The following is a 13,518-nucleotide window of genomic DNA, read 5'->3' as shown; positions in this document are numbered from 1 at the left end:
TAGCCCCTCGTCAGAGAAACTGTGGTGGGAGTAACAAGGTAATATATATATAAATATATATATATATTTTTACAGAGTTGATAAGGTAAATTGGCTTCTGTAAAGAGTTTTGAAGCTGAAGTTTCAAGCATTAGCCCTTTGTCATTCCCTCTGACGAGGGGCTAATGCTTGAAACATCAGCTTGAAACTCAACTCAGTTGATAAAACCAAAATTACCTAGTTTTAATACTTTTGAGACTTAAATTTTGTTTTGCAGAATGATGCCGGAGAGCCATTGTTCATGTTGTTTAAAGCACTGAAACAACAAACCGAGAAAGGACCAGTAGATGCAGTCACTGGTGAGGCAAGATATTCACTTAGTGAAGACAAACTTCTCAGACAAGCTCTGGAGTTTAAGGTGAATTATTTGATGAGTTATCTTGTAGATTTTTTACAATGTAGGATTACGAACAAGTAATATTTGTTTTCTTGATTGGGATCAATCTCTAAAGTTCTGCTATATTTTTGTTAATTGCTTGACTATGTTCTTTTTTTTCTTTTGCTGTTAGCCTCTAAATGTTACAGTTACTTACGAAAGCAATCAGCCCATGACAGTTTCATTGCTGGATTGTGACACCATCACTCAGGCAAAAGAGAAGATTTTGGATGTTGTGTTCAAGGTGTGAGATTATTTTTGAGACAATATCATCCATCAGGATATTTAAGGCAGGCTTGAAATCTAGGTCCTACACAGCCCACAGTGTACAAAACCTGCAGCTTTAGCAGATTTAGGCAGTAAGTTTGCATCTTGTTTAGGTGGCTGCTGGCTTAAGCCTTGTGTACAATACTCTCTTTAATGACACATGTGATGAACCTTTGAAATACCAATTTAATTGCACTCACTTTTGCTCAGTGCAACAATTGTTTCATCCCTCCTCCATTTTATCATGGTATAGCACAAGCTTTCCTGAGATGGTTACAACTTGATATGCATCACATGATAATCAGAATATTGCAAATATACTGTGCATGCATTCCATTCTTATTGTCTTATTTTCCTTGTTTAAATGTCCATACTATGTACTGATATATGAAAACTTTCAGCCTTCAGGAACGACTACTTTGATTGTTATCATGAAGAATACTAATATATCTTCATGGCATATTTAGGCAGATTTGTCATTTGATTTGTCATTTTTTGTGGTGGTAAAGTTATTTTGTTAACATGCATCGTTATGATTTATTCATGAGAACTCTTTTTATTGTAGAATTCCCCATATTCAAGTCGTTCAGATAAAGATGATCATCAGCTCGGTGAGAATTTTATGAAACTGTTATTTTTGATTGTTAATGTAGGAACTCTGTATTTTAGAATTTCCTTGTTTTTAAACTACTGGTAATCATTATGGTTCCTTTAATTTATGCAGAATGGGAGCAGAGTTCTGGAAGGGTTATCTCTCTGCGGGATGATGATTCTAAGTCATTAATTGAAGGAGAATGGAGGAAGATTAATACACTGAAAGATTATGAGGTAACCTGCAATGGCTGTGTAGCCTTGAGTGGACTGTGTAGCCTTGAGTGGACTGTGTGGCCTTGAGTGGACATTTTTCAGCACTTCTACTTGTCCATTTGTTAACTTTGAATAAAGCTGTGGGTGAAAATTGGTTTCATTTGTATCTTTCTATGGGCTGCTATTAATTTTGGTAGCCATAAAAATAAGAAGTGATTTAAAGCTCATGAGGTATTATTGAAGTCATGAAAATATACTTTCAATAGATAGTATGAATGTTTGAGAAATTAGAAATTATTTAACGAAGAATCCTATCAATCTGCTATCTATGGTAGGTGACCGATGGTGCTACACTGAAACTTGTTACTGGACAAAGATTCTTTTGCAGCTCAACGGACTCTGGTGAGCTGAAGAATTGTATATCTAGAAAAATGCTACATTTCTGAAAACCTACTATTAAACATTAGCCAAGTGGCTTATCCTGATTGAGTTTATCTCATTTTCTATTGCACTAAGCAACCGACACTACATGACTCCCCTTGCATGGAATTTTTGTCAATGTTAGGTCAACTCCCATCTTGTAGAGAAGCAATGTGATAGCATTCAGTATCTTACCCACCAACACAACACAGTGACTCGTGTCTCACAGTAAAGTGATGATTGATGATAACAGATGATTATTTATTTCTTTTCTATTAAGAGTTAAACAAAAAGAATGTACTGCGAGTTGGCTTCAGTCCTGCCGGAAGTTACAGCCCTTTGGCAGCTATGAATACGGATGGACCAGATGAGGGTGGCAAGCTGTGGCATTTGGTATGGGCTCTCTTTTTAAGTTGAAAGTTGATTTTTAAGTTATGCTCTCCCTAGCTAATGAGGCATTTTTCTATCAGTATTTGCATGAGATGGAATGCACACTTTACATTCAGGACTTCTTGAATCATTTTGTGGTTACTAAACATTTACAAAGCTTCATTTATAACCTTTGATTTGTCACATAAAGGCAATGTTTTTTTAAAAAAATGCAAATGACAGATTTTGGTTCATAAATATACAATTTTATTATCAAGTTAGAAGTAACAGTCATTATTATATTTAATATATATTTTTATAATATTTGTAGTCTGGCTTCATTTATTTGCATGGCACAGGTTAAACAAATGGATTACCCAGCTGATAGAGCAGAAGATGATCATAACAGCAAGTTCTTGTCAGAGATTTATCTAACTAGACTGTTGATGACAAAGGTAAGTTCTATCACTGAGTAAAAACCACAGAAACTTTCTCCAGTTGAAATCATTGATCCAGTGATGACTGAGGTTCTTTATTCCTTGTTTCCAAAATGAATTGAAAGAATCCCAATAAATTATAAATAAAGGTTGAAAGTTTCTAAAGAAACTGTGGTGTTGCTTTGATAGCACTTAGCCAATAAATTATAACCTGGTCAGCTTGAACCTTTGGGCCTTGTAACTCAAACAAAAATGAATTTTTTTTAATTTCCTCCAAACATTATTGGCTGTCATTTATAGTTTTCTTGGTTGCTAACACAAGATAATTGTATGGGCTGCAATTATTCTCTTTCTTTGCAGGGTACACTTCAGCAGTTTGTAGATAGGCTTTTTCACACTGTATTCATGAGGTATCGCCGTGGCTGCAGCTTACCTCCAGCTGTCAAGTTCCTGTTTGATCTTCTTGATACACAAGCAAGAGAACTCAACCTATCAGATCCTGAAGTCTTGCATACATGGAAAAACAACAGGTACATGGCAATAAGTAACAAAGGCATTCTGAAAACCTCAAATTGGACAAGTGAATCGGGGTCTAAGTCTCTTTCCTTTTCAAAAGAGGAACCAATTTTTGAACTGTTATAACAGTGTTACTTGTTCAGTAATAAGTTTAAAGTATAGGACATTTCTAGTAAATTATTCATGAAATTGTCAATAAACTGGAAATTAAAAGAATCTTGGATAACTGAATTGGTTAGACTCTCCCGGTTAGCTCAATTGGTTAGAGCCTCCCGGTTAGCTCAATTGGTTAGAGGGCTGGACTGTTGTGCGGGAGGTCGAGGTTGATGGTTTGAGCCCCGGCCGCATCAACACTCAAGGTCTTAAAATAACTGAGGAGAATGCGCTACCTTTCTATAATATCAAGAAATGGATAGACATTCTGGTCTTCTCAGATAAAGACGAATAAACCGTGGGTCCCTTCTCCTGCATCTATTAATTAGTTAATTTGGTTAGGCAGGGGACATTAAAGAACCCACTCACGAGATTACTGTGATGTGGTCTGGCCTGTTTACAGGGAATTGGGGGAAGGGGGCATCTTCAAATAAAGTTTCTTTCGAATGTTTGTAAACTGCTGATGCAGTCCGGCCAAAGTCCCCCAAAAAGTGTTGTGATGTGCATTTGATCATATCTTCATGTTAATTTGCGCAATATAAATATTAAATTATTATTATTATTATTATTATTATTATTATTATTGGATAAATTTTACTTGCAAATATCTAAAAAATCAGGGTAAGTTTGAGCACTCTATTTTCCTTGACATGGTTCCTTGTCCATTGCATTGTTCAAGGTCATCATTGCACAGGTGTAGGAGGAGCAAAACACTTACAGATTTAGTCTAAGAATTCTCCTTTACAGGGGAACAAACCAGGATCTATTTCATCTCCATATTAAATTACTTTAGTAAACAAAGTCAGCAAATTTTATTGGTTACTTGAATTTTCTTTATTGTGAACTTGACATTATAATTGAAGAAAATATGACTACAACATTCGTGTACACAACTGTAATTGATCAGCTTCATTTTAATTGTTTCAGAATTTGCTTTACTTTTGTTTTATACTTCCAAATGTGCCTTAGCTCCAACTATGTATTGCTTGGTCAGAGTAAAGCAAAATGTTTTTGCCTGGTTAAGCTCAAATTCACTGGATGTAATCTTCATATTTTTATTTCTTTTTCAGTCTGCCATTGAGGTTCTGGATAAATATAGTTAAGAATCCGAACTTCATATTTGATGTTTGCAAGTCTGCTATTGTTGACTCATGTTTGTCTGTTGTTGCACAGGTAAGATCTCTAGCTATTACTTGGTGGGCAAACTAACACTCAGACCAAATACTCTGTCTGGGTGGGCTGTTATGGAATGTTCATAATCTGTTCTTATGTGACATGTTAAAATGTTTTCATGAGTTGTGTGCTCTATCAGCTAGTATCACATGCAGCTGTTCTAATGAACTGATACCCAGTTTTTCCTCTCGCTAACCAAAAGGACTGAAAGTACTCACCATCAAATCATTTGGTTGGTAATAACTGCTGACCAACTGGGTTTAATGTATTTCCTATCAAACCATCTGGTTTCAGGTAATGACTGCTCACCAAAGGTGTTAAATAAATGTACTTACTATACCATTAGCTCATCTTGTTGGCAATGACTGCTGACTGGCAAGGGTTAATGTATTTACATCAAACCATCTGGTTGAAAAGGACTGCTGACCAGCGACACACATTTACCCACCATCAACCCATCTGCTGATTGCTAACTTCATGGTTAGGTTAAACATTCTGTTATGTCCAAATTCATTAAGAAATGGTATCCACCCAACCAAGGAAGTATGATGTGCACAATATTTTAAAAGGCATAATGCAAACCATTAAGTGTCCCAACCAGAATGTATCACTCCATACTGTCAGTAAGAACCTCAGATAACTTGACAATAGTTTAGAAATTGATTGATACTGATATCTGTATTAATACATTTTTTCATCTTTTAAGTTGTTTATGGATTCCTGTTCTGTGTCCGAGCATGTCCTTGGAAAGGTAAACTATATCATTTCTCATCTAGTGTTAAACTTCGCTCTGATGTAAAATCCAAATAGTAAATCATTATATTTCTTCTTAATGTGCAGGATTCACCATCAAATAAACTGCTTTATGCAAGAGAAATTCCAGGATATCGCCAAGATGTTGAAAGGTAAGTCACCAATATGTAGCACAAAGAATTTCTTGATGTAAAATGTGAGTTATAAATATATTTATTTTATTTAAATATAATAATTTTCATATTTTTGTTCTCTAGTGCCTGTGTTCTGATTGAATACAAAAATTATAATAATTGTAATAATTATGCAATTTATCAGACAGAATAGTGATTTAAGCTCATCTATGGAAAAGTGAATTACAGGAAAGAAATGAGCAAAAGAAGGGATAAGAATTACACTCTTTTCAGTTTGTTATTGTTTGATGAAAGATTGTGTATTAACATTTACACTGAAAAATTTTAAAGAATGACATGAATATTGTTCCTATCCAGTAAATCCAATTTTTTAAAGAAATTGTAGTAATTGGCTTGTTAACCATCATAGAAAAAGATCACAACTAATCTTGTGGTAAATAGCTCAAAGCGTGTGTTATATTCCTATTTTACAGGTTTTATTCTGATATACAAGCATCACCTTCCCCAACACCTCAAGAGTTGTCAAAGTTCTTTAGTGATTTCTCTATGGTAAGTTTACTACACAAGTAGCCCTTTCGTTTTCGTTAATTGCAAAGGAAATTTTAGAACAAGTGAGCTAGCTGGTAGGTGGCAACAGATGAACCATTTAACAAAGGTTTGTAAACATGCCAAGTGCCAGAAATGATGCCATTATAATGTGAGCAAAGATAAACATCTTCAAAGTGAAAACAAAATGGACTGTTCAAGTTTTGAGGTTTTCCCACTCAGATTACAAGCTTACGGATGGTAATAAACTCAAACACCGCTGGCACTTACATATATAATTATTATGTAATTTCATTTTCCAAAATGGAACACAACTAAAAGTATAACCCAAACTGGCCTAACTGTTAAATTTCATGCGATTCATGATGGTGTTAGAGTAGCCTGCGAAGCAAGCCCTGGGGGAGAGGAGGGGGATTGGGGAGAGCAGAATGTGCAGAGGGGAGAGGGAGGGCTTGCCACAGACCCCCACTAACCAACGAAATTTCCGATCTCGTATGGACGAAAAATTCCCATTGGCTGAGAACAACACGTTGTCAATCAACCCTCAAACTAAACAGTCTTCGTGGCAGCTACCTTTTAGAAAATGGCGGATGACGGTGATTTCGAGAAGTTCTGCCCTCAAGAATCGATGTCGAAGTAGAATATTTGTGGGAGCCATCCACTTGTTCAAGCTCAGGGCCTTGATAAGAATGGCATCTTCATTCTCAAACTTGCCCTTAACCAACCACAACATTGCAAAGCTGATGGACGTTGGATCCAAATCATCAATGTTTAAATTTGTATCCATGGCTGAAGTTGGGGGTTGTCCTTTTGTCGGCGAGTCAAACAACGCTTCCCTGCTAGATGTAGGTTTTGCATGTGCCAGCGAGTGGACACGCAAGCTCTTTCTACCTGGACTTTTTCCTGTCGGTGTTGAGAACTTTCATTTCAACGAAACATCATGGGAATCCGGACATTGAGAAGCAGCCTTATTCAACAATTCATCAAACTGGCAAAAACTGTTAGCTTTTCTTGCACAAAGAAGGCATATAATTTGAGATGTGTACGACTTATTTTCGAAGTGAAAACGGACGGTTTGAAGGCGATCGGCGAAGACACACTGAAATTCTTCCCTTTGACACTGATTAAAAATGTTTACAAAACTCTTGAAGCCACTTCCAAATTTAATTTTTAAATCTCCTCCACAAAACTGGCAAACTACGTCTTCTGGATTAACTTTTGGCTTTCTCCCTCTCTTAGATTTTGATACCAGATTCTCCTTGTCGTCTGACATTTCTCACTCATGTGGAGCAAGTTTTAGTTGTTGTTTTGACAGTTTGCATGGTTCACTGAGCTCTCGCTAATGGTGCTTTCTGATTGGTTAATTTTAAGAGGCGCTGATTGACATATGCACGATGATATGAATATGAAAATAAGGGGCGTTTCGTTTGTTAGTGGGGGTCTGTGGCAAGCCCTCCCTCTCCCCTCTGCACTTTCTTCTCCCCCAATCCCCCCTCCTTTCCCATAGGGTTTGCTTGGCAGGCTAGTGTTAGAGCAATCATGATGGTGTCAGAGGGATAATGCTGAGGTCCCTCTTGGCTAGCTCATGATGGCGATCTCTGATCATCATAGTGAAGCAAGCTTCAGAAATTACATTGTCCACCCTTCAAGTGAACAGTTAATAGCTTGCTCTGATACCTTTCCAATATGTTGAGTGGAAGGCCACATCAGTGCTCTCAGAGGAAACTATCTTTATGTTCCTGTGAATTTGGCTGTTGTTCATTCATGAAGCATACATGTACACATTGAGCAGTTTGTTTTTGAATTACCATATGAAAAAAAACTTGTTTGTTTTTAAGAGCCACAATTTTGGCCAGATTTCTTGAACAATTCACTGAAAATTAGACTAAGAAACTTAAGGCAAGTGTTAAATTCAACCCACCAAACTATTTTAGTTTGTGAAGTATTGCAGGTTGTGAACTTTGAGAGTTTGTGAACTTTGGTAGTTTGACATTTTTTGACAGCTTTAGTCTTGTTAAACCAATCAGATTATTTGAACCGTTCTAACAAGGATTCTGATTGGCTCATGGTAGCATGTTTTAGGAGAGTACAGAACATGCTAGCAACACTGTTGGTCACTTTGGAAAGAAGATGTGTTTTGAAAATCGAAAGTTATGCATTCAATATTGAGAATATGATTCTTTATTATAAAATAAATAGAGAAGCCATGACTGTGCTCTGTTCTTTGTTACAAGCCCATAAAAAGTGACTAGGGCACTCCAGAAATAGTGAGAAACACTCAACTTCGTCTCATGTTTCTCCCCACATTTCTTTCATGCTCTAGGCTTCTCTATTTGTTAAATAAACATCAGCCTCCATATGGCATGCAGATAAACTAAGATATTTGGTTACTGACACCATATGTTCCAGAAGTGAACAGTTTTCTGAGAGTGAAGCTCAAGGAAAATTTTGAGCTTTGTGGAACAGGTTATGTCCAAGGACATAATATACAAACAGGTAAAAATATTTTTGCATCATATGGGGCCTATTGGGTTGATTACCTTTAAACTGCCTGGTTTGCTCAGGTTTTCATGTACCATGAGAGGTTAGGTGGTACATGATGTTACCTACATAGTATCAATTGATGTGTTACTTTTATTTTCACAGGAGCATGGTCAAGAGTTTAATGGTGACAGTGCCCTCCAGGAATTGTATGATTATGTCAGAAAGTATCAAGATCAGGTAATACTTGACATTCCAAACCTGGTATAAGCTGCAGAGTTGAGACATCAACATGAACAAAATATGTTGATGTAATATATCAAACATGAGTGCAAGGGTTTCATCAGGGGTTCCAAACACTGAGAAACATAATTATGGAAGCACAAGGCAGCTGGCCAAGTGCTTTTATTTTTTTGAGGTGTTTGGAACCCCTGATGAAACACAAAGCACAAGTTTTTTTAGATGACTTCTCGAATGAAACAAAAAATATGCAGTGATACAATTTTTTCAGTTGTCCTCCCCAAATGAAAGAACAAGAATTTATGCAGCAATGGAATTTTGCCATTTTTAGTAACATTGCATTAACATGCATGCAGGATTAATTGTTTTGGTGCAGTTGGTGTGTGGCCATGAGTGAAGATGGAGGTTACCAAGAATGCAAGTCAGTCGAAAAGCTATTCCCTTTTTTACCAAATGTAAGAACAAATGGGTGATAACAAACTGGTGAATAACAAATGTCTCGGTTGGTTATAGCTCCTGTTTTCAATCTAGGAGCGCTCTTTGAAGACTTCGATTTACTCAAGGTTGCACAGCTTTTCACCAGCATTGAAGAAATAGATGCAGTAACCTTGAATTACTAGCTTAGGAAGTTTGTGATGGAGGTGGCCATGAAGTTGGGGGAGACATATCAACCAAAGACTGTTTATAAAATAATATTTAGGTCGTTTTTGGAATTGCCGTTAGCAATGTATTAATTATTGAAAATGCTTATTAAAATGCAAGTGTTTGATCTGCGATCAAAACCATGTTTCATCTCGGATCAAAACCCTTAAGATTTTCATCTAAGTGTTCATTGGGAATCAAGGTTCATGCATGTGACCCAAATATGCTTCATTTATTGGCTGTTTCCCTCATGAACTATTAATAAATTTGAGAGCATCACATGGTTTTGATCTCAGATCCAACACTTGCATTTTAAGGAGTCTTTTTCAATAATTTCTATAAATTGCGAACAACAACATTCCAAAAATGACCCGAATATTATTTCAAAAGCAGTCTTCTTCGCCACCTTTATCACAAACTTCCTAAGCCAGTAATTCAAAGTTACTGCATCCATTTCTTCCATGCTGGTGGAAAGCTGTATAACCTTGAGTTAATCATAGTGTTAAGAGCACTCCTGGACCTAAAATGGGAGCTATAACTGACTGAGAAATTTGCCATTGGCCAAGAATTGTTGCTGCCCATTTGTTACTTACATTTGGTATATGAAGGAATAGCTTTTTCAACTAACTTGCGTTCTTTGTAAACCATTTTCAGTTCCCTAAATCTTGCTGCATCATCCTCACTTGTGGTCACACACCAAATACACCAAAATAATTAACCATGCATGCATCTTTAATGTGATGTTATAGAAAATGGCAAAATTGTACCACTGCATGAATTCTTGTTTATTCATTTGGGGAGGACAATGGAAAAAACATATCACATCATATTTTTTGAATGTTTTGTTTGAGAAGTCATCTCAAAAACTTCATGTTTCATTAGGGGTTCCAAACACCTCGAAATGACAAAAGCACTCTGCCTGTGGCCTTGTGCTTTTATCTGTATCTTGGTGTTTAGAACCCCTGATGAAACACTTGCACTTGTTTTCAATATATTATGTCAAAACAGGCTCTGAACTGTTATTAACACCACTGTATAGCTTTAGTGTAGCAGACAGGTAGGTCTTGCTCCTAAACAAAGCAAGGGGAGTGGGGAGTATCGCTTTTTATGCATCTGTTTTGTTAAGTAAATAGGGTATTGGGAAAATTTGCTCATTTTGAGCTGATAGGGGTTTCAAAAGAAGATTTCATTCCACCCCCTCCTCTCCTAATTTTATAGGAACACCTATCTTGGATGCACGGTATGAAAGAAAAAGTGCAAAATCAGTCGTGGGCAAATCTTTTCCAACTGAAACATTCTTTGTTCATCTTTATTGTTTTTCATTTCATAGCTAGCTTTAGTTATCATAGGCCAACATTGCCTTGGTGCAAATCTGCACGCACTGAACCAGATATTTTTAAATAAGCAGTTGACATCATATATTTATAGATATTTAACTCATTATTATTTGTGTTTTGCAAATAACTGAAGTTATTTGGGTAAAAATTTGAAAATGCTGTTAATTTCTTGATAGCTGCAAGATGCTTTGGAAGAGTCTGAATTATCACCCCTGGCTTCTAAGCTTGAACATGTCATTGCTACAATCTCAGATGACTAACAGTATGATTTGAGCTCTTACCTCTGGTCACATATAACATAATTCATTTCATTATTGGTTTAGCCAGTGTGGTATGGCATTCCACTGTGTGATTGGCACATTTCAGATCTAAGTAATGTAACCTTTAAGAAAAAATCATGGAATAAAAAGGTATAACATCATAAGTCAAAGATTAATTGGTTACCAACATTTGATCAGTTAAAAAGTCCAATGGACAGGATAAAAACGGAAGGGGAAAAGTAATAATATACAGTGCTATGTAAGTGCATTTGCCAACTTGAAGTAACTTAAGTAATGAGAAGCAAGGGGACTGAAGGTCAGAGGTCCTTTTTTCTGCTAAAATGATTGTTCTTTCAATGTTAATGTGATTGCATTTGAAAGCCTTAAGAGGAACATTCTTCAGGCCACACCTGGCAAATAGATGAAAACAGTTAGAGAAATAAGAAATAACTGGATGTTTGAGTATTTCATCTGTCAAAACCAAGGTGCCCTGAAAAACATACATATAAGCATTTTACATAGAATATCAGCTTAACTGATGAAACCAAAGTACATTTAATTTAATTTTTTAATTAATACCGATGGAGATTTTTTTTATACCCTTGGAGGGGAAGTATGCTCGGAGACCAAGCATCTTTGTATCTCCACAGTTAAAAAAAGTAATGAAAATCTACTCTCCAGCTTGGTTTGATCCAGAAATTCAGATAAGTATTCAAATGGACTAAAACTTAGCCTAAGGACACCACCAGTTTGAAAAGAAGTCAACTACTTGTTTGTACATGCAAATTAAAGGCACTTTTCACAAACAGTTACAGTTCTGGCATGGTTATTAGTTACTCTTTAGAATCTCAAATGAAAGTCAATTTCAGACTTTCTTAAATACTTTTTAATGGTGGAGATGAAAATTAAATGGTTCCCAGAGTATACTTTTCTTTAAATTTAGAGCAATTTCTGTGTCAAGGAGATCCTATTCTAGAACAAGTTATCAGGTAAATACTAACTGGATGAAATACTTTCATTACTTAATAGAAATTTATATCCATGGCTGGGAAATGTTTATTAAGTTTACCCTTCTCCTATTTATATATAATTTATGTTACACAATTTATTATCCAACTGCATTATGTACAAATAACACACAAATGGAGTACTAATATCCTGCAATATTTTAAGGCTATCTAGACAGTTGGTTGTTTAGCACTGTAAAATAATCAGTTCAACAGGTTAGGTGCACTTTGTGAGTTGTTTTAAAAGGAAAAATATTTGCAACTTAAACAAAAGAAGTAAGTACGAGGTGAAGCAGTTGGATAATAAATAACTTATTACATGTTTTAGTGTGTAATATTTATTTCCTGGATAATTATTTACTAGTAAACTATTGATGGTGTTTCAGCTCTATTGGGTCATATAGTATTGTAGTTACCATATATTTCAAGCCCAAGCTACATGTATATTGTTTGCAATTTGGTGAAGTTTTATTGCTGAGCAAGGAACCTGTTAAAAGGACCTTAGATTTTAAGTGAGCTACCAAAAACAACCAAACAAGTATTTAGGGGCAGTGGTACAGTGGGTAATCTCCTCTTCAACTATGGTTCCTCTTCTAATGCAACACCTAGAAGTCAACATGTCTGTTAATGATTTTGTAGTAGCAAGCATAGGATCTCTCTCAGCAACTGACAGAATGCAGCAGCAATTTCTATAAACTTAGAGGTAAAATAATTCAGTAGGTGCGATACTGAAATTAATTTTGTGACTTGTATCACCAATGGTGCAAGAAAATTGACTCAGGTTGTGAGAGGACTTGTCATGTTACTATTCCGGTAGTGGGATTACAGTATAAGGGGAAATACTGTGTTAGTATTTTTCATCAGATAATGCCAGTTTGTGTAGCACTTGAACTTCCTTGCTGTATACAAATTCTCATTTCCTTAAGGGTCCATGATGAGTTGTTAGTGGTAGCCTGTAGAGATTGAAGAGATGTCTGCTTGTAGATTTAATTGACAAACATGGTTGTGTTGAATTTCCTCCTTTCTCCAAGACAGTGCCACAGACATTTAGGGAGAAGTTAACATTGATCTTCTTATTAATATCAATGTCAATAGCTTTAAGTGAGAACTGTTAAAATAGAAATACCGGTAGTTTCAAGGAAAAAAGTTTGTTTGGTATATTCTTGTTAAGGTTTGCTTAAATACAGCCACTGGTGGGACTAAAGCATTGTCAGGCATATAAACTTTGTGTTTGGGGTTGGAGTGGCTTTATTTTCATCTAAGTATTACTTGAATTCTACAAACAGTTGGTAATGCTATTGTAAATAAAGTACCTGTTTTTTTTTTATGTGAGAGTTGTTTGTTTTTTTTTTTTGTAAAGAAAAGAAACTAGAAACCAGACAACTAGGAGGTTACTTTGGAAACTTTATTTTACTACTACAGCTGTTAACAAACCATTATCCACCACATGGTCATATCATTGTTATCAGGTGATTACAAATTACTCTTAAGGTGGCTCGTACCGGTTTTCATCTTTTTGATGGTTTGTAACTTTGAAAGAATACAACAGAAATACTGACCA

General features: G+C 35.8%; 1 protein-coding gene across 1 annotated transcript in view; it reads left to right on the top strand.

Moving 5' to 3' along the window:
• Positions 1-13,284, top strand: part of LOC111326064 (plexin A3) — a 58,058-nt gene extending 44,774 nt beyond the window's left edge. Inside the window, exons 28-41 of the mRNA XM_022929995.2 lie at positions 257-397; positions 549-659; positions 1,248-1,293; positions 1,407-1,510; positions 1,825-1,891; positions 2,190-2,302; positions 2,638-2,733; positions 3,076-3,245; positions 4,455-4,557; positions 5,264-5,308; positions 5,398-5,462; positions 5,918-5,993; positions 8,637-8,711; positions 10,867-13,284. Coding sequence (XP_022785730.1) covers positions 257-397; positions 549-659; positions 1,248-1,293; positions 1,407-1,510; positions 1,825-1,891; positions 2,190-2,302; positions 2,638-2,733; positions 3,076-3,245; positions 4,455-4,557; positions 5,264-5,308; positions 5,398-5,462; positions 5,918-5,993; positions 8,637-8,711; positions 10,867-10,950 — 1,296 coding nt within the window. The 3' untranslated portion in view covers positions 10,951-13,284. The remainder of the gene's footprint in view (positions 1-256; positions 398-548; positions 660-1,247; positions 1,294-1,406; positions 1,511-1,824; positions 1,892-2,189; positions 2,303-2,637; positions 2,734-3,075; positions 3,246-4,454; positions 4,558-5,263; positions 5,309-5,397; positions 5,463-5,917; positions 5,994-8,636; positions 8,712-10,866) is intronic.
• Positions 13,285-13,518: the final 234 nt, after the last annotated feature.

The sequence above is a fragment of the Stylophora pistillata genome, chromosome 9 (genome assembly GCF_964205215.1).
Source record: "Stylophora pistillata chromosome 9, jaStyPist1.2, whole genome shotgun sequence".
NCBI lineage: Eukaryota > Metazoa > Cnidaria > Anthozoa > Scleractinia > Pocilloporidae > Stylophora > Stylophora pistillata.
The sequence above is the reverse complement of the archived record's forward strand: the minus strand, read 5'-3'. Positions and strand labels throughout refer to the sequence as shown.